This window comes from Nycticebus coucang, chromosome 20, assembly GCF_027406575.1.
Source record: "Nycticebus coucang isolate mNycCou1 chromosome 20, mNycCou1.pri, whole genome shotgun sequence".
NCBI lineage: Eukaryota > Metazoa > Chordata > Mammalia > Primates > Lorisidae > Nycticebus > Nycticebus coucang.
In genome coordinates, this window is record NC_069799.1 from 50405982 (window position 1) to 50427841 (window position 21860).

The window sequence follows — 21860 nt, forward strand, 5'->3', positions numbered from 1 at the left end:
TCCCTTCTTACAGCCCACATCCAATCCCTTAACAAATTCTTTTGGCTTTACCTTTAATATACATCTAAAATCTGCCTTCTTATCACCACGTGCTTATCACCACCGAGTCCAAACTAGCACCGTTTCTTGTTAGAAGCCTGCTAACAGCCTCTCTGCCCTTCCCCACCCGTACTTGGGTTATACCAACAGAGCACCCAGCATCACTCTTTATCATCATTATTATTGTTTTTTAAACTGGAGTCTTGCTTTGTCTTCTAGGCTGGAGTGCAGTTGTGTGATCATAGTTCACTGTAACCTCAAACTCCTGGGCTCAAGCCATCCTCCTGCCTCAGCCTCCCAACTAGCTGAGACTACAGACACATGCCACCATATCCTGTTAATGTTTTTTATTATTTTTGTACTAGAGATGGGGTCTTGCTACGTTGCTCAGGCTGGTCTCGAACTCCTGGCTTCAAGCAATCTTCCCACCTTGGCCTCTGAGAGTGCTGAGACTACAGGCTTGAGCCACAGCACCTGGACAGTACTGCCCTTTGAAAAGGTAAGTCACACTTGTCAGTGGCTCCCCACCTCCCTCAAAATAAAAGCCTAAGTTGTCACCATGGTTTCACAGGCCCTATGTGATCTGGCCTGTGATTACCTCTAAGCCTCTTTTTTTTTTTTTGTTGCAGTTTGGCCGGGGCTGGGTTTGAACCCGCCACCCTCGGCATATGGGGCCGGCGCCCTACTCACTGAGCCACAGGCGCCGCCCTACCTCTAAGCCTCTTTCCTCCCACATTCTTGCATGTTCTCGTACACGTCAGATCCTTATTGTTCCCTCCCTTGTCTTTGCTCAAGTATCACCTCAGGGAAGGTCTCCCCATAATCCTGTTTACACCTTCACTCCCTACTCCCTACCCCACACTTCCTATTCCTTTAGCCTTATTTTCCCCATCAACTTAATTCCACCAAACATTAAATTCGGGGTGCCTGGTTAAATTTGAGTTTCAGGTAAATGATGAATAATATTTTAGTGTAAGTATATCCCATACAATATTTGTGCTGTACTCAGGCTAAAAAAAAGATCCGTTATTTATCTGCAATTCAGTTTCAGTGGGGGTAGCCTGTAATTTTTATTTGCTAAGTCTGACAACCTTGCCAGGCTATCTGTTTTACCTATTTGTTCATTGTCTGCCTCGATCATCCCCACTGCTCCCCCCAAACTTGGCCTTTAAAAGAGAAGTTCAGGTGGTGCAATAGCTCAGTGGGTAGGGCGCTGGCCATATACACCCAGGCTGGCAGGGTCGAACCCGACCTGGGCCTGCTAAACAACAATGACAACTGCAACCAAAAAATAGCCAGGCATTGTGGCAGGTGCCTATCGTCCCAACTACTTGGGAGGCTGAGGCAAGAGAATCGCTTAAGCCCAAGAGTTTGAGGTTGCTGTGAGCTATGATGCCACAGCACTCTATGGAGGGCAACATAGTGAGACGTCTCAAAAAAAAAAAAAAAAGAATAGAAGTCCAATGAAGACAAGTAATTTTAGTCTGCTTTATCCCCTGCTAATCCACATAACAGATACTCTATATCCACTGAATGACTGAAGGGAGGGCGTGAGAACACTGCTTCTGCCTGGACCATCTCTGAATTGCTGTGGTTGCCTGAAAGTTACTTCTTAAACGGATCCCATCCTAACTGCCTCTCTAGAAGCAGTGTTCAGAGGCTGAATTCCTGTTGTAAGGTTCCTGTCCTATCAAATAAGGATCAGTAGGAAGAGGGGAGGGGTGCTTATCTCCCACTGGCCCCACCGGCCCTGGTGCCCTCCAGGAGACAGCCCTGTTTGGAAGCACAAACACAGACTCCTAGATCAATGGCTGTAAGACTCAGGGATCCACTGGAACGTTAGCAAGCCTATGGTTTTCTGCACTTCGCTGGGGGATTTCTGTCTCCTGTAATTGTATTTTCTTCTGTCTGGCTTAGTTTTGCATTTGCAGGGTGGATGAGTCATGTACAACTTCCCTTTCACATTTTTAAAAAACACACACCTTTTCCCTTGTGCATAATCCCTACTCCTACGCACGACACTGCACATCTTTTTGTTACTAACTGGCCCCTGGATGAACTTGGGGAAGCAGGGTAGGATGGGGGGGTTCAGGACTGTGCCCCTTTGGTACACGCTGACCATAGATGCTATGTGAAGAGTTCTGATTACACAGGAGAGCAGAAAAGCCCTCTGGCCACCCAGCCCCACTGGGAAATTTCTTTGAACAACATAAGCTTCTGGAAATTCCCTACGGGAAAAGACAAGTCTATTATAAACACAACTAAAGGGAAACCGCCTGGAGAAAATTTACCAAAATTGTCCAACAACTCCCAACTTCTGAATTAAAACATAAAAGATGATTCAGGAGTTTTACCTATCATCCAGATGTATTTACAAGTATTCCCCTGCTGTTCTGATCTGCAAAATAAAACATCCCTAAACTCTAAGATTTAACTCTAAAATACTACAAAATTTTGCCTACAACATGCATTTGCCTCCAGGAATCCTTCAACCAATGAATGGAAGCTGCCGTCCCGGATAGTTGCCCCCAAACGGCTGGTTGCTGCCATGGCTGGAGCGGGTGTGTGTGATTAAAGAGCTGCTCAGCGATTTGTCCTTGCCTAGAGATACGGCACATACCGACTGCTCACTGTGCTACTAATGGGACATCACCCCGCTACCTCGTTTGCTGCTTAAGAAAATCGCGCCAGGGATAAAAGTCAAGCCGAAGAAACCGCGTCTCCGCACTCAGTCTGGGACGCTGAGAAATAGGCTTTTCCCTTGCCAGGCGCCCGGGCTGCAGTTTTATAAAAAGCAGCAGGCGGCGAGGGACACGCGTCCCTGTAACTCCATCTTTGAATGAGTCTATTACTTACCCTGCAACTGTCTGCCGTCCGCTGAGCGAGGAAGGCTCGGCTCACGTTTCTGGCTTTCATTTTCTTCCATTGTCTCTGCCTGCGGCGCGAGCTCCCCGCTCCCTTGGAAGTTGAGAGCGCAGAGTCCTAAAAGCTCCCAGAAAGCGCCTGGGAGGGGTCCCGGGGCTGGAGAGGAGGGGACCGTGAGAAACCCCACCCCAAACTAGTTTCCACTCCGGTGCAAAGTCTTCCTCTCCCGAGAAAACTGCATTCCAGCGCCGGGCCTCGCCGTCCCCCCCGCCCCCCGCCCTCAGTCCCTCGGTCTGTCCCCTGGTCCGCCCGAGCCAGCCCAGTCCCCGAGGACTAGGGGTTGCGCTCCGCCCCGGGGGAGGCCCCAACAGGTGACGACGGCCTCGCCTCCCAGCCGGCCACTCGGCCTGTCCGGCTCCACAGCAGTAAGCCACCAAGGCTCTGTGGCTCGGGAGAGAAAACATTTCACACATGATTATAACCCCGGGAACTTTGCTGGAAGACCGGTGGCCTGGTCTCTTTAATCTTGGACGCAGAACAAGCCTCCCAAAGCAGCTGAAGGACTTATTAAGAAACAGGGCCCTGCTGAACCTTCCAAATGTCGGTGAAATCCCTTAAACCAAAAAACCCCAAACGATTAGAAAGGGAAAAAAAAAAATCTATCTATCTATCTATCTATCTATCTATCTATCTATCTATCTATCTATATATATACACACACACTCTACATGTGTGTCTATTGCTGAGTGTTGCTAATTTGTAGCCTGATTAACATCTATAAGGAGGTAGTGTAATTTCCACACAATCAATTTCAATCACTTAATCTGGACTTTAAAGAGTTTTTACTCACTTGCCTTCACTTTCCCAGACCCATCCCTTCGCCCAACATGCTCCCATTCTCTCTCTCACACACACACAAACACACAGCCCTTGATCACAAACATGAAAAGTAAACTAATAAATCAAACAAATGACTTTTAAAACATCTGAAAGACAATTAAAATGCATTTCTTTGGATGGGCAGAGTTACAGCCAACTTACTCTCCTTTAAAACTACCTACAAATATTTATTTTGTTCTTTACCCAGTCCTTGAAAAACTGGCAGATATCCCAGAAAGGGAAAGGAGGCCTTACGTCCACAAAGAAGGATGGGAGAATAATCTAAGCAACATTAGCTCTCCAGCTTTCGAGTCTCGAAATCTGCAGTGGCCCCAGCACTTGAGGGGAGAAAAAGATACTGGTTAACCTGCTGACCATGCCTTCACCCAATTTACAAGCCATTCAGGTGAGGTTTTAGATGGATTTAGATCAAGAATGTTTGCAGAACAATGGCTGGCCTCTCCTCCAGATTATGACCTCCAGTGACTTGTGTTTTGGCAGCATGAAAGACATATTTTGGGCATTAAGGACATAAAGATGCGGAAGTCCCCAAAGGACAAAAAATATAGATCGAAAGGAAAATACTCACTCCAGAGAGTGAATTATACTCATGTCAGGAGAGCAGAAGAGAGCCCCTCAGCTCCAAACAGGATTTTTCTTGAAATCCAGGAAGATGTGATGAATCTTTCAGAAAATGAAAACCCCGGCCAGGTGAGGTGGCTCACACCAGTAATCCCAGCCCTTGGGAGGCCGAGGTGGGTGGATTGCCTGAGCTCACAGGTTCAAGACCAGCCTGGGCCAGAGTGAGACCTCGTCTCTAAAAATAGCCAGGTGTTGTGGTGGGCACCTATAGTGCCAGCTACTTGTGAGGCTGAGGCAAGAGAATCGCTTGAGCCCAAGAGTTTGAGGTTACTATGAGCAATGTTGCTACAGCACTCTATCAAAGGTGACAAAGTGAGACTCTGTCTCAAAAAAAAAAGAAAGAAAAAAAGAAACCTTCACAGCTTGAACACAGGTAGCTGGGTTTACAGGGCAGATAAGGCAGATAATTACGGTCTCCATGACTTTGCAACAGAATTACCAGCTAATCTTGCTGTAAGGCGAACAAATCTCACATAGTTTCTGTGCTGGTGGCCTCAGGACGAACTCCAGAAGAATCTTGGTTTTAATCTTACTATTTCCTTACGTACAGACCCTCAGGTGCAGATTATCCTGATTCTCATATAACTATTATATATTTGTACTCAAATCATTAATGCTAGAAAGGGGACACAGAGAGAGAGATTGCATGCACAACATCAGAATGTCAGCCTCAACTATATCTAAATTACATGTCCTTCAGCCTTGGGCTCTGAAGCCAATTAACTTGCTTTGGTGTGGGAAGAGCCCACACTTAGTAGCTCCTACCTGTCACTTGACATAGCACAGAGGCAAAAATCCCAGGCCAAAGGAACCCACAACAGGCCTGCAATGGCAGTTGGCCACCAGAAACAGCACCAGGCCCCTGCCTGGGGGCCCTCCTGGCTAGCTCAATCCAGGCGAAAAAAAAAAAGGTCCATTTGTAGATGTAGATTATGCGTCCCTACGGCTATTTGGAAAGTACAGCCCTACAGGGCTCTGTTGATCCCTGATAGGAAAATTGCGGGTAGCTCTCCTACCAGGTCACTTTCCCTGCTCTAGGCCTCTTCCCCTCCCCCACAGGCAAAGCAGCCTGCAGCCTCTGAGGATATTCCAGGAAGCAAAACTCTTTGTGACACACACAAAAGACAGAGGCATTAGGAGGAAGGTAATTAACATAAATCATTAAGGACCATGAAATCTAGACATCTATTTACTGTAAAAATGTTCTCTGGAATAGTCAAACTTTCCCATTCTACAGAGAAAAGCATCTATTGGACTAGTTACTTGCCCTCTGTTCCTCCTTTTTTTTTTTTTTTAAGACAGAGTCTCACTATGTCACCCTAAGTAGAGTGGAGTCACAGCTCACAGCAACCTCAAACTCTTGGGCTTAAACGATTCTCTTGCCTCAAGAGAGTTGCCCAAGGAGCTGGAACTACAGGCGCCCGCCACAATGCCTGGCTATTTTTTGTTGCAGTTGTCATTGTTGTTTAGCGGGTTCGAACCTGCCAGCCTCAGGGTATGTGGCTGGCACCGTAACCACTGTACTACACTGTGTGTTCCTCCTTAAGAAAATAAGTTGTGAAGGTGCTATATTAACGCCACTGCAGGGCTATTGGGCTTCTCAAAGTACAGAGATCTCACTAACATTTTCGCATTGGTTGTCAATTTCTCTGGCAACAGTGTCTGTATTCTGTATCAACTTTTATACAAGATCTGTATAACTCAGATCTTCATGAAAAATGCTCTATTGTCATTGCTGTCACCGTGGAGATGTTCTTTCTGGAAGAAACACTATTCCAACTAAAAGCAGGTGTCATTCTTTTGGGTTTAATTCAATTTCTGGGTTTAAAAATTGCTATTACAATCCAATCTGCCTACTGCTGTACTTTGAAATTTGCTGTAGAAGGCATAAGATAAGCGGGAAGAACTTGAAATCTGAGTTTCCTCCAGTCATAGAGAGAACTACAGTCATAGCAGGAGGCTGCGTTTTCAACTCCATCTCCGGTAACTGGGAAAGGTGCAAGGCTATTGCTTGGTTAATGGCTCCATATGTTGCCTTTATGACTCCATGCAACAAGTATCATGTAAAAGAAAGACAAGTGATGAGATAAAAGTGCTAAAAAGACAAATGGCAATTTTGCAGTCACCATTTACAGGATTGGAATATTATTGGTTTTGATGACACAATGTAACTGGCATCTACCACGATGGGAATTAATTACAAGAGTCATAAACAATCCCATATGACTTCTCAGCAGGCCTATTTAATTACAGGGCGGTAGAAAGCAAGTCAGCTTCCTTTATGCGAGGTTTTCAAGAGAGACATTATTGGTAGTACCAAGCATAAGTGGGACTGCTCTGATACATGGTGAATTTCTTACCCTTTAAATCCTATTAGAGCGAGATCATTGAAAATGACTTGGCATCAGGACACAAAAGAAATAAAGACTGGCTGAAGTCCTTAAAATGTCCCTTTCCAGTGATAACTGTCACAGTCAAACCAAACAAAATAACGTGGAAAAACAGTCAACAAAAATGTTTCAACCAGAGCTTATGTTTGATGTGTTATACAGCACAGTTCCTAAGGGACAGGCTACTGTGTCTGTCACCCTGTAAGTCAGAAAGAAAGGACTTGTAACAACTGGGAAAACATTTGCTTAAGTGGATGATGTGATGAATGTGAAATGTTAGGATCTCCAGTCTTGGTTTTGATAGCAATGTGTCAGGTGGTTAGGGTGACCTTATCCTTAAATATAAACTGGAGAACTTGTGAGAGGGGAAGGTGACACTATTAATAATTACAACTGGGCAATAGGAAACCATGATTATTCCTGGCAAACTAGCACAGATGGTCGCCTATGGGTGATCCAAGATAAGGCATCTGTGTTCCTCAGGTTTCCAAATGTGAAATAAACAGAATAAAGCTGAGTTCCCCAACAAACACCCTATAAGAGAATTCTAAGCAAAAAATAAAGCAAAGTTATGAGCTTCATCCCATCTGTTTTATAAGCTCCATCAACAACTTCGCATTGGAAAACACAAATTCCACAATATGATAACATTTCTGTGTGATTCATCCATTGAAAGAGAATTTGTCTTTCTGTGTTAAGAGCAGGAGCCCCACAGGTATGACCAGGTAATAGGACCACGTCTTTAGCATTCTTTCCTGAGGCTAGTAACCAATTTTCCATTACTTGGAGTCCTTAAAATTCCCAGCAGTTCCAAGAGGATCCTCCCATACAAGAAGAGAGGTGGCCCAAAGTTCCCCCCCAACCCTGCATTCAAGTTTCCCTATCAAATGTCTTGGAACTTTCTTCCTGCCTCTTCATGCAAATTCCTTACGTGGTTACATGACATAAAATGACATTTAGAGCCAACATATTTTCTTTTTAAGAGAATCCATTGATGTTGTTTTTATCAGGGTTCCTTTTATCTTTTTTCTTTTTTCTTTTTTTTGGAGATAGAGTATGTCACCCCCGGTAGAGTGCTCTGACGTCTCAGCTCACAGCAACCTCCAACTCTTGGGCTTAAGTGATTCTCTTGCCTCAGCCTCCCAAGTAGCTGGGACTACAGGTGCCCGCCACAATGTCTAGCTATTTTTTTGGCTGTAGTTGTCCTTGTTGTTTGGCAGGCCTGGGCCGGGTTTGAACCTGCCAGCTCTGGTGTATGTGGCTGGTGCCCTAGCCGCTGAGCTACAGGAGCCAAGCCTCCTTTTATGTACTTTAAGTTAGAAGATGCTGGGAGCAAGGACCAGGCCTGCACCACACTGCAGAGAGAGCTGCCACGTGCCCAGCACATCATCCAGAAAGCAGCCTACAGCTCTGCTCGCTGGCACGGGCAGATGGAGTCTGGATTCCAGGTGGTAACTTGTAGGTGAAAATTGCAGCATGTAAGGCCCCCGGTGGGATGCAGAAAGCCGACTGCCCCATGTACTACCTTGCTTTACACTGAGGCACCATCATTATCAGCTCCTTCCATAGAGAGTACTTGGTGAAAGGGGACTTCCCTGGCCTACTTTCTGAGCTTTTCTACCTGTTCTCCCTTAAGTCTGCAGTGAGCTATGGAGGGGAATAAGAGCAAAGGAGAACCAATCACATTGTCAGAAAGCTGGATTCTGTAGTTTACTCACCCCCTATCGGCTCCCCAACCCCCATTCTGCAGATGAGCAAACTGGGGCCTGGATGGTTCATGAGAGTCAGGCTTCCAACTTGTGCATCTGTCTTGCCCCCAGATTCCTACCCATCCTTCGCTGTTACACCTGCTGAAGGTGTCAGGATCTTTAATCTTCTTTTCTCACCACTGAAGTCACAGATGATCACCCTGGGTAACCCCTCAGTTCTTCTAATTCTTTTTGCTATACTGAAATGGAGAATAAAATCAGGGTTTTCAAGCGGGTATCATTTGGGAGGCACAATTGTTTTTACAGCCTGGAGGTATGAGACAGTTTCCTAGAGCCAGCTCTGGTCATGGAGCCCCTTACCCCTTAGTCTGTGTGCTAGGACAGCAAAGCCAGGGACCCTCCCTGGCAGCTGGGGCCAGGAGGGCCAGCCCCAATAAAGCGCAGGAGAGGCCTGAGAAATGCTGCTGGGGTCCTGGCAGGGTGTCTGAGCCCAGGCATGGTCTCCTTACTGGCCCCTTTCCTGAGCCTTTGTTCTTCCATCCCCCTCTGGAATCCAGGGCACCTCACCTTCCCCATCTGGGCAGGGGAAACTTGTGAAATTGGGCTGATCACTCCTACAGGCTTCTCTGACTGATAAAGCTTCTAATAGGAGTGCATCTAGTTGTGTTTCAGTTTGTTCTCTTTTTCATGAGGTCTCAGTTTCAGTGAGTGACGGTCGCACACACTTTGAAGGAGACAGAGGAGACAGGGAGAATGAAGTGGGGGGGGGCAGTGCAAAGGCCTCAGCTTTTCTGAGTCCCCTTTCCCCCACCCAGGCCAAGGGGTCATGCTGCAAGTCACAGGGTCACCCAGCACCCTGGGCTGGGCCACCTGCCTGTGGCGCCGGTGGCTCTCGCTCTGGGGGAAGGGTTCAGGGGTCTAGATGGGCTGGGAGGTTTAGGGGGTGGGGGTGGTGGTCTGAGGCACTGAAGCGGCCCAACCCCACAGCGAAGCCGAGGTCTCAGCTTCTTCAAGGAGCCACACCTTCGAGTTTTATAGAATCCTTGAAAGCCAATCACGTGCTCCAGAAGTTAAGCATTTTCACAGCAATCTTATTTTTCTCTCCCCGCCCTCGCCTGCAGAATGTAAGGCGGGGCGGAAGCGGGGGTGGGGTGGGGCGGGGGACTGCTGTACTTCTGTGCCTTGCAGATGGGAAAACAGTTTTAATACTAAAGGACTCCTTTATGAAGCCAAGTGGGCAGAGGGAGTGCTGAAAATCAGGGGAGGAAGAAGCAGCCATTCCGTACTTACAAACTATTCCAAGGCTCAGCCTCCGTGCCCCAAGCCAAGGTGGCTGGTTGTCCCCAGGGTCCCCAGAGCTTACAATTCTTCATTTTCCACATGATATTTTTTTTTGCATTGGAAACCTCCCTTTTTGCAAATGTTACAATCTCTCAGCTGGACAATATTTAATGGGATAAAATATTTAATATGTAATCACAGGTTGGGCCAGGGTTCCATAACACTGTATCAGGAGCCTAAATTGTGTAACGCACGATTGAATTCATAAAAGTGAAAAGGGTGAAATGATTTACAAGAAAAAGCTGATTTTCAATTCCCTGTCCCCCCAACCCCTCCCTCATCCCACTCACGCTTCCACCCAGTACCAGGACTCTGTTGCAAACTCATGTGGTTAAGAGGACCCGAAGAATTGACTGGTAACACTCCCAGGTCTGCTCTTTACGGTCCTCCCTTGGTCCAGGGAGCAGGGTGCAGCTGGCAGCGCCCTGGCCAGGTGGCTCAGAGGCTTGGCTGGCCAGAGACTAACAAACCCAGCCAGATCATCCCTCTTCTTTTTTAGGGAATTTAAATATGAAATGCATAGAAAAGGGATCTGGGTAGGGTAGGGTAGAGAGAACAACAGTCCCTTTTTGCCCAGGACTTTGGGTGTTCCCAGGATGCAGAAACTGGGTCCAGTGGCTCGTGCCTATAATTCTAGCACTCTGGGAGGCAGAGGCAGGTGGATTGCCTGAGCTCCGAATTTAGAGACCAGCCTCAGCAAGAGTGAGACCGTCTCTACTAAAAACAGAAAAACTAGCTGGGCATAGCTGTGCATGCCTATAGTCTCGGCTACTTGGAAGCTGAGGCAAGAGAATTGTTTTAGCCCAAGACTTTGAAGTTGCTAAGAGCTTTGACACCTCGGTACTCTAGCTAGGATGACAGTCTCGAAAATAAAATAAAATAAAATAAAAATAATAGACAAAAAGATAAGTAAATAAACAAAACTGGAAAAGTCCCAGGACAACTGGGTTGAGTTGCTCACTCCAGGTGCAACAGGACAGATTCCTGTTGGTGTCCTGGAGTTGCTGTTGATCCGACGCAGCTCCTGCTGAACCCTAAATATCAAAGAACCATGCCCAGCTGCTCAGGAGGCCTGGGAAAGCCATTTCCTATTCTCCCTTACTTTTATATTTAAATAATAACCCAGCCTATGGGTATGTCTATTCTTTGTCACTTGAATGAGTTACAACCTACGAAAATCAGGCAAATCAAGTAGACAGTTGACAGAATCCCTTGTGAAACAAAAATAAATAATAAGCATGGTTTGGTTCATTTTAAAAACAGACACACACGTGCAATGTTCTTTGTCCTGTCTTTTTAAAGATTTCAGTGCAATAGTTTAATAAATTGCCTTTGGTTACGCATTCTTACAGTCAAATGATTTAAGAGGTCCCAAAAATTCTAATGGCAAATTTATATAGATTGAAGTCAGGAAAAGGATGAAAAGAAATAGTGAAAATTACCTTAAATGTTTCCTAAACTTCAATAATTTCTCTTCTGCTATGGTCTGAATGTTTGTCCCTGCCAAAACTCATCTTTTTCCCCAAATTGGGAACTTAATTCCCAATGTGGCAGTGTTGAAAAGTGGGGGTCTTTAAGAGGTGATGGGGTCAAATCATTATCATTTCTATTAGTATTGACTTTATACTGACTTACTTAAAATATGAAGTTTTTTGATGGGCATGGTAGCTCATATCTGTAATCCCAGCCCTTTGACAGGCTGCGAAGGGAAGATCATGAGTCTCGCCTGGGCAATATATCGAGACACTATGTATAAAAAAAAAATGCCAGGCATAGTGGTATGTGCCTTTAGTCCCAGCTACTTGGGAGACTGGAGTAGAAAGATCATTTGAGCCCAGGAGTTTGAGTTTGCAGTGAGCTGGGATCATGCTATTGCACCCTAACCTTGGCAACAAAGTAAGATTCTTTCTATAAAAAAATAAGCTTTTCCTCATCTAATATTGTTAAATTATATGTTTGATAAAACAGTTATCCATGTTCTTATATACAGTATAGTAAATGTATAATTATTTTTAAAAAGTAAAATGTTTTGTTCAAGTAATTCTTCAAATTACCCGTAAGATACTGTAGTTTGGAGAGCATGGGTTTAGGCTGTAAGTGCCCAATTCATCTGTCTCATTATTCTCTCACACCTTCAACTGTTCAAAAAAAATTATTGAGTGCTGGGGCGGTGCCTGTGGCTCAGTGGGTAGGGTGCCGGCCCCATATACTGGTGGCAGGTTTGAACTCGGCCCTGGCCAAACTGCAACTAAAAATAGCTGGGTATTGTGGCAGGCACCTGTAGTCCCAGCTACTCGGGAGGCTGAGGCAGGAGAATCACCTAAGCCCAGGAGTTGGAGGTTGCTGTGAGCCGTGACGCCATAGTAGTCTACCAAGGGTGACAAAGTGAGACTCTGTCTCTAAGAAAAAAAAAAAAAAAAAGAAGTACTGAGTGCTAATTTGCCAAGGTTGAGTGCCAAGGGTACTGAAATTGATGAGAAGTCATAGAATTATGAACATTTATAACACATTATTTGCTTATTTGTAAGCACAGAATTATGGACATTTATAACATATTATTTGCTTATTTGTAAGCATGAGATTGTGAGGTCTGGAAAGAGTAAGACTACTTTTAGTCAACTTTTATTTATTTATTTAGACAGAGTCTCACTTTGTCACCCTTGGTAGAGTGCCATGGCATCGTAGCTCATAGCAACCTCAAACTCTTAGCGCGATTCTCTTGCCTCAGCCTCCCTAGTAGCTGGGACTACAGGCACCCGCCACAATGCCTGGCTGTTGTTCTTTTTAGCAGGCTGGGGCTGGGTTCAAACCCACTAGCCCTGGAGCATGTGGCCGGTGCCCTAACCCCTGAGCTACAGGAGCCCAGCCAGTTTTAGTCACATTTGATCTTTAGCTCCTACCACAGTTCCCGGTGACATAGTTGCTGAGTGAATATTTTTTGCTTGAAGGGATCAAGAAAGAAATCCTATAGTCTGAGAAGGTTATTCTATATTCCCTTAATTAGGGAAAGAAGAGAGAGACGGTTTCTACTAGAGCCATAAACAGCAGGGAAGAAGAAACACCACATTCGTGACGAGCAGGAAAGGCTGAGAGAGAAGGTGTCCCGTGGTCTCAAAGAAGGAATATAATTTGACCAGGTGAATCACACAAGGAAGACCCTGTCAAGTCCAGGGATCCTATCTGCAGGACCCAGTGCCTTGACAGACTCTGAATCTGACGTGTTGCATTGGGGAACGCGAGGCATGGGGAGTGGTGATGGACAAGGGAGGAAATAAAGACATTTTAAAAAGTCATGATGGTGCAGAGAGAGAGAAGGGCCAATTTTGAGGCTTCTGGCATTTCAAATGGGAAGTTTAAATTGTATCCTATTGTCAGTACATACTGAATGGACCTACTCTGTACTTTAGAGGAGTGATTCTGTGGGCAATGGAGGCTGTTGTCAAAGGCAGAGGTGAGCAGCAGGGCGCTCAGTTAGGAGCTATGATAAAGGCTCTCCGTTCATGGTGTGTGTCTGCAGGGACTCACGGGGCTCCTCTGTCACACCTTCCCCCATTCTACATTTATTTGCTCACAAGAGAAAATGCCCAGCAACCTGCCCACCCCAGTTCAGATCTTCTCACAAGTTAAAGCTCATCATCCATTTTACTTAAGTTTGAGTCCCTATTACACAGAAATTATATCAACTATCAAACTACATGGTATTTATCCAAGAAGAAGAAAGGAAAATCAACAACAAATGTGGCCTGGAGAATGAAAAATCAAAAGATAAAACAGAAGCAGAAAACACTACTAATTGCCAAAGTGCTGTTTCATTCAAGTTCTCAGTTTATGCAGAGAAAAACCTTCATATTCACTCTTTAGTCCTAAGGTCTTGACCAGTCGCTGTTTAAACTCTCTGAGCCCAAAGGTTTCTGATCTGTAAAACCAACTAGATAAACCCTGAGACTTCTCTCGATGACAAATTATATTTCAATTCTCCTCCTTTGGCTTCCCTGGACAACTGAAGTTCACGTTAGGCAGGGAGGTTAACTCACCCTGGAGCCTCTTCCCTCCTCCATTGAACTCAGAGAAGGGAGATTTCTGTGCCTCCCTCTCTTCCTGCAGCACAGATGCTCACTCCACTATGAGACTGTAGCCTGGGTCTTGAGGCTTCACCTTCACATGGGCCCCAGTAGAGTCCACAGTGAGCCCCAAGACAAGGGGACCGCATGGTTTTTAGCAGCGATGATTGTTCATGTTTCTTTAAGAGTGTCAGGATGGATAGGGCACAGACTCTGCCCGAGCCTGAATTTCTGTTGCACCACTTACTCGCTGTGCAACCATGGGCAAGACACGGCAGTTTTTCTGCCTCCAAAATGGCCAGAAGAATAAATAGTACCTGTCTCATAGTGTTTTTTTGTAAGGATAATGGACAACCGTGCCTGGCACATTGGAAGAGCCATTCAACTGTGTTAGGGGAATACATAAAATGATAGGATAGCAATTCTATCAGTCTTGGTCATAAAAGACTGATCTAATAAACCAACTTCTGTTACCCAAGTGGGGATCAAGATCCCCAAGGCACCTTGACATATGACCTGTTAGGTCAAGGTGGTAAGTGATATTACTGAACGGCAAGGTCCTTTAGGAGTTAGGGCTCACTGCTACACAGTAATATGGAGAAGCTATTCCTTCCTTCTTCAGAGGGAATTAATCCTGGCACTTTCCTTCAATGTCTGTAGTGCTCTGAATGAAAATACAATGGAGTTGGGCGGTGCCTGTGGCTCAGAGTAGGGCGCCGGCCCCATATACTGAGGGTGGCAGGTTCAAACCTGGCCCTGACCAAACTGCAACAAAAAATAGCCGGGCATTGTGGTGGGCACCTGTAGTCCCAGCTACTGGGGAGGCTGAGGCAAGAGAATCACTTAAGCCCAAGAGCTGGAGGAGAGACTCTGTGTCTAAAAAAAAAAAGAAGAAGAAGAAAAGAAAACAGAGTGACCTCAGTAATCTGAACATAATAGAAATATCAAAAATAAATTTGGATGAGTATGCCCAGCCATATTAAGTTTGCCAGCCTGGTTTGGAGAGTTAGAATACTGGAATACGGTCATCACAGGAAGCATGTTGGGGATAATTTTCTCTCCCAGTTAGAAAGACTGGTACTACCCACCCTCACCCCATTAGTAACCAATTCCAAAATATAAAGACCAGGCCTTCATAACCAGAGCACTACTCTTCTATGTGAAGGTTAAAATCCAATTAACTCAACCCTGAGCGCCTAAAGAGAATGAGATAATTCTTTTTTTTTTTTTTTTTGTAGAGACAGAGTCTCACTTTATGGCCCTCGGTAGAGTGCCGTGGCCTCACACAGCTCACAGCAACCTCCAGCTCCTGGGCTTAGGCGATTCTCTTGCCTCAGCCTCCCAAGTAGCTGGGACTACAGGCGCCCGCCACAACGCCCGGCTATTTTTTGGTTGCAGTTCAGCCGGGGAGAATGAGATAATTCTATGTTTCTGAGAAGTAGGGGAAAGTTAGGGCAGGAAGTCTCTGGAATCTGATCAACATATTACTCACTGACAATGGGATTCTTAAAACAATAGAGCCATAACATATTTGGAATAGGATTTGGTCACCTCAGGCTACGTGGTTTACCATGAAGAAAACCCATAAGCAACACAGCACAAAAGTAAATGTGTGTTTGGATACTCACTTAACAGGTCCCCGAACCAGTCCAGGCCACCTGCAAGAGCCCCCAGCAGGGATGTGAGGGAAAAGCTGACAGAGTGACAGGCAGGTGGAAGTCCCATGCATTCAGCGCACCAAAAGCTCCAACTTGGTCCTGTAAGTACCATGGAGCATGCATACGATAAAAATGGAGCAGTGGCATGATCCAATTTGTGTTTGACATAAATCTACGTGGAAAATGGATTTGAGAGAAGCAGGGAACGAGACTACAAAAACATTTCTGATTTGTGTACAATAGTTCAGGAAAAAAGATGTGAGACTTGGAACTGAGGGGATAATAAGGGCAAAAAATAATAATAATAATACACAGATTTGAGAACTACTCCGAAAGTAAAATTGGCAGGATATAGGGATTATCAGAATGTGGGGCAGAAGTTGGGCAGATGGTCCCATACAGTTGAACCAACTCAGGTTACATTCACCTGAGTTTTCATACTGATTTAGTTTGCAGTTCCACCACAACAAATAAGCCCAAGTATTTCTAAATCAACTCCACAAATAAGCCCAAGTATTTCCAAATCAACTCTAATAGGTTTCTGTTGGTAACATTCTTTCAGTGTCAGCAACTCCACAGTGCACTGTATTTTCTAAAGAAAGGGGAAAAAATTCAACATTTCTGCCAAGACCTCTCCTTTTCATAAGTCAGGAATGGCCCTCGGCACATCACACGGCATTAAGTTTGTACTCTATGCAATTCTGATTGATTACCATGTGCCAAATTATAAATAGCTGTAAGAAGTCTAATGACCATTGATCAAAAAGATGGGAGAAACCCTGTGTGTGTGAGTCGTAAAGAAAGGAGGTGGCAGGGAAATTATGGTTTCACTAAAAAGGCATTGCTGGTGTGCATCCCTTTACCATTCTAAAATTCCAGCCTGTGCCTAGCTGTGTGTTCTATTTTCTTTGGGCACGATTCCTAGAATTCCGTGCAAATTCTTTGGGTTTTACTCCAGATCATAATGAAAAGATGTCAGGTGTTTTGCATGGCACCAGCACAGGGCCTGGCATGTAGTAGGTACTCCAGAAATATTTGTTGGGTAAATGATTGAAAATAAAGGCAACTAACTCTAGTCCCCAGGGCCAGAAGCCAGATTCTCCCTCACTAGCCCGGAAGCCCCACGAGGTAGCAAGAGGTTCCCGGGGAGCAGCAGCAGTGTCCTACGCTCAGTCCCGCACCCACGTGCCTCTCCAGATAGTCTGGGGCTTAGGATCTGCCTGGACCTGCCCCTTCCCACGCCGCCTGTCGCGCTTACTTCACTTACTGCAGAGTTAGGCAATGAAGTCCAAACTCAAATCTCCGCTCTGGCATTTGACCACTAGAGGGCAAAAGAGTCAAAAGCCTGTTTCCGGGCGTCAGCAGTGCCCTCTTCCGGGTGTAAATTTCTTCCTAGATTTCTTTTTACTAATCATCCCCAATACTTGGTACAGTAGGATCCAGGAACAGAATATGATTCCATCCCCCTGCCCCCCATCCCGAGGAATTAAAAATACCCATCTTTGGCAGTGTTTTCCCTTTTCCTCCCTAATAAAAAGGTAAACATGAGAACAGAAAATCAGGACAATTTCCCAAGATTGTCCACCGCCTGGGGCTGCTGCCACCTGCGCAGTCGCCAGGAAGCTCTGAGGCGCTTAGGTACATGTGCTTTCCTTCCCGCCATCAGGCAGTGTGACCTGACGCACTGCACGTTGGGCACAGATGCCAGGGAAAATATGGCATGCCCAGTTACATTTGAATTTTGTGTACGTATGCTCCGATTTGAGGGGCCATGTGCTATTTTTATTTGCTAAGTCTAGCAGCCTAGACGGAGGCCTGGGTCACTAGGATCGCTGGCTCTTCTTCCTCCAAATGCGCCAGTTACTTTCACAGCTCCCCCTGCCTCCTGCCTCATCCCCTGCCTGGAACAGCCTTCCTCTCAACTCAGTTTCCTTTCCTGCTCGTTGATCCCACTCATATAATTCAAGGTCCGGCTTGCGTATTATGTCTTTGCTTTCTCTTCCATATCACGTTTGCCCCGGGTGGTGTGTAGCGTTGGCAGGAGGATCATTCTTCGTGTGCTTCTATAGTGGAGTGAAAACAGGTTGTAAAGCGCTGCACTAGATTACAAGCTGCTGGAGGGCAGAGCGTGGATCCTTGTGTCTGTATACCTAGCACAAGTACCAGCTCCTGGTAGAAACTCAATAGGTAAGTATTTCTTTTTCCTTTCTTTTCCTTCCTCTTTTTTTAATTTTCTTTAATTTTCTTCTCTCTCTCTCTCTCTTTTTTTTTTTGCTGGGGCTAGAGGACAGTGGCCTCATCATAGCTCACTGCAGCCTTGAACTCCTGGGCTTAAGCTATCCTTCTGTCTCAGCCTCCCAAAGCGCTGAGATTACAGGTGTGAGCCACCATATCTGGCTGGAAACTCAAGAGATAAATATGTTTAAAACAGTATAATCAGCAAAGCCCTGGTTCTTTGTAAAAACCAACAAACCAAACAAAACCTCCTCTGAATTCCCTTTCTTTGCACATTTTATCTAAGAGATTTGCTCCTCACTGGTTCCTGCAACCCCCATCCCGCCTCCTTCCTTCCTGGCCTGAAGAAGAAGAATACTTATCGGTGACTTGCTATCTTGAGATCTTTCTACCTTCCCACCTTCTTGGAAGCATTGTTATATGTCATACAGGCTCTGTGGCCCTCTGATCCCAGCCTCCCTCTGTTTTAGCCCACTTTTCTGGAGGTGGAGGCCCTAAAACAGAAAAGTTCACCCCCAAGCCAATAATTAATCCCTGGAGGGCCTTCAAGGCAGGACAGGTCCGTGGCAGCCTTGTCTAAAAGAGACTTGTGTTCTGAGTTTTTTGGCCTAGGCAACATACAGGGCAGAGTCATCATCCACGGGTGACATGGGCTTCAGTTCGGACAAAGAGAAACCAATGCTTCTGGGCTTTCTGCCTAATGGGTGGCTCAGCGCATGGTCCTGGGTGAGTGGACACACCACTCTGACAAGGGGAGTAGAGGAAGCTTAATAAAGGGACTGTGGTTTTTCCATAGGAGGGACAGGGCTCCAAAGATGCTAAGGACACTACAGTGGGGGCAGGGGATTTTATTTCTCATAGGCCTGAAGGAACAAGAGGAGGCAAGACCTAGCCCAGCTGGACAGAGAGCTTGAAGGCAGGGCTGCCGGGCAGAGTGGGGCCTTCCCTAGAGGAACTCAGCTCACCCACGGTGGCCTGGCAGGAAGGGGCCACCAGAGCATGCAGACAGCCTCATTCTCCTCTTGACCTCCAGAAAATAGAAGGAACATGGAAGGATAAGACTGGGGATCGGGTGCAGGGGCTCATGTCTAAAACCCTAGCACTCTGAGAGGCCGAAATAGGTGGATTGCTTGAGCTCAGGAGTTCAAGACCAACCTCTCACAAGAGTGAAACCCTGTCTCTACTAAAAATAGAAAAACTAGCTGGGCATATTGTAGTCCCACATACTTAGGAGGCTGAGGTAAGGGGATTGCTTTATTTAGCCCAAGAGTTTGAGGTTGCTGTGAGCTATGATGCCACTGCACTCTACCCAGGGCAACAGGGTAAGACTCTGTCTCAAAATGAAACACACACCAAAAAAACAAACAAAGAAACTGAGGACAGGTTATCCACGTGGAGAGAAAGAGGAGAGAGCAAGTATACAAAATAGAAATAAAAACACAGGCTGCCTGTGTGAAGAACCAAGTAATTTGGGAGAGAGTTAAAAGCCAGGGGCCAGACATGCTGGCACAGGCCTGTAGTCTCAGTTACCTGGGGGGCTGAGGCAGGGGGAGGATCACTTCAGCACAGAAGTTTGAGACGAACCTGGACAACACAGCAAGATCCCATCTCAAAAAAAAAAAAGTCAAAATAAAGGCCAGGATTGGCAGGGAAGGTTTGGTAAGTTACTCATAGACTTCATGGAGATGACTTTTTAATAAAAACAAACATCAAAATGCATAGCACGCCTCTGTTCCTTCAGAAGTATCAATTACATATTGATGCAGATTGATGTTGGTGGTTCCTTAACCAGGAAATGAACCCAGGCTGTGGTAGTGAAAGCACGGAATCCCAGCCACTAGACCACCAGGGAACCACTGAGAAATGGTGCTCCATGGGAGGAAAACACAGAGGAGGAACTCATGAAGAAGATTCTGCAGGCTACTGGCCCGATCTCCCTAAGCCTGGCAAGGGGAAGGGATGTCCCATCATCCAAGTAAAGGGAATGATGGGAGACAAAGGGGGTGCACCCTTGTCCCTCCATGCCGTAAGTCTTGTGGTGTGGGCCTCCCGGGGTCTCTCAGTTCAGTGCAATATGGCCTAGTAGATGTTAATTATTTTGCATCGAGTTGCACCCACAGATTGAAGCAGGCTGTGGGCTAAGCAGACAGGCATTTCTTCCCACACCTTGACTTTCCAGAAGGAAGCATTTTCTTCCAACTCTCTTTGCCCATCCCTTACTCTTTCCTAGAGAGGAACAGGGCCTCTCTCTCTCACCCATGTTGGTAAGTCTGGACTAATTCCAGCTATGTATGCAACCACTGGGAAAGTTAGCTTAACTCTGCGGTGCAGCTCACTGTTGTCCTAACCCTAAACCCTATTTTTGCATCAGCTTTATTACGAAGCAAGATGATACGTTCGTCTCTTTCTGTCTTACTTGTCTGTTTACTTCTGAATTTGTTCAGAACCTGGGTAGGGAAAGTGGTATTATATTTGGAGCCTTCACACACCACAAACTCTGCTCTCGTATGCATTAGTCATTGTTTAAACATGCACTTTCATGTTTAATATTCATCACAACCCTGTAAAGAAGGTACTGTTATTATTACTCCTTCTTGGCAAAGGAAGAAATCCAGACACTCATCAGCTTGACTAAGATCACGCAGTGGGAAGGGGAGGAGCCAGAATTCAAACTCAGAGTTCAGAAACTGCTGTCAGGCTATGCTACCCTCCTCATGAATTCTTTTGTGATATAATGCTCTCATTGGTTTTAGCCAAGTTATTTTATTTATGTTATTATTGTTTTATTATTGTCACTTTGTCATCAGGCTGGAGTGCAGTGGCATCATCATAGCTCACTGTAGCCTTGAACCCCTGGGCTCAAGCCATCCTCCCGCCTCAGCTTCACAAGTAGCTAGGATTACTGGCATGCACCACCATGCTTCAGGTAACTTTTTTTTGTGTGATTTTTGGCCAGGACTGGGTTTGAACCCACCACCTCCGGCATATGGGACCGGTGCCCTTCCCCTTTGAGCCACAGGCACTGCCCGTGCCTCAGGTAACTTTTAAAGTTTTTGGTGGAGATGGAGTCTTGCAATATTGCCCAGGCTGGTTTCAAAGTCCTGGCCTAAAGCAATCCTTCCGCCTTGGCCTCTCAAAGTGCTGGGATTACAGATATGAGCCACCACACCTGGCCTATTAAAAAAAAAAAAATTTTTTTTTGAGACATAGTCTGTCACCCTGGGTAGAGTGCCATGGCATTCTAGCTCACAGCAACCTCACACTCTTGGGCTTAAGGAATCCTCCTGTCTGAGTCTTCCAAGTAGCTGGGACTACAGGCATCTGCCACAACGCCTGGCTAGTTTTTCTCTTTTTAACATAGATGGGGTCTAGCTCTTGCTCAGGCTGGTCTCAAATTCTTGAGCTCAGGCAATCCACCTGCCTCGGCCTCCCAGAGTGCAAGGATTACAGTCGTGAGCCACTGAACCTGGCCTATTTTTAATTATTTTTATTTTTTATTTTTTGAGACAGAGTCTCACTAGATCCCCTTCAGTAGAGTGCCATGGTGTCACAGCTCACAGCAACCTCAAACTCTTGGGCTTAAGACATTCTCTTCTTTGCCCTCCCAAGTAGCTGGGACTACAGGCACCCACCACATTGCTGGCTATTTTTTTGTTGTCGTTGTTGTAGTTGTCATTGTTGTTTAGCAGACCTGGGCTGGGTTCGAACCTGCCAGCCCCAGTGTATGTGGCCAGCGCCCTAACCACAGAGCTATGGGCACAGAGCCTAAATTATTATTTTATTATTATTATTTTTTTTGAGACAGAGTCTCACTATGTTGCCCTCAGTAGAGTGCCGTGGCATCATAGTTCACAGCAACCTCTAACTCTTGGGCTTAAGCGATTCTCTCGCCTCAGCCTCCTAAGTAGCTAGGCCCACAGGCGCCTGCCACAATGCCAGGCTATTTTTTTTTTTGTTGTTGTTGTTGTTGTTGTTTCAGTTGTCATTGCTGTTAGCGCCTCGGGCCGGGTTTGAACCCACCACCCTTGGTGCATGTGGCCA

General features: G+C 45.9%; 1 protein-coding gene across 14 annotated transcripts in view; it reads right to left on the reverse strand.

Annotated features, from left to right (window-relative positions):
* The window catches only part of KIAA1217 (KIAA1217 ortholog), a 445617-nt gene that overhangs the window by 341962 nt on the left and 81795 nt on the right, over nt 1–21860 (reverse strand). For 7 of the 14 annotated variants that reach the window (XM_053572355.1, XM_053572345.1, XM_053572343.1 and 4 more), the window contains exon 1: nt 2896–3186. The exons of 2 other annotated variants lie outside the window; for them this stretch is intronic. In XM_053572355.1, the coding sequence (XP_053428330.1) occupies nt 2896–2965 (70 nt within the window). In that variant the 5' untranslated portion in view covers nt 2966–3186. Of the gene's footprint in view, nt 1–2895; nt 3348–21860 lie in introns of those variants that run through there. 5 more of the 14 variants (XM_053572347.1, XM_053572339.1, XM_053572354.1 and 2 more) reach the window with 5 other exon arrangements.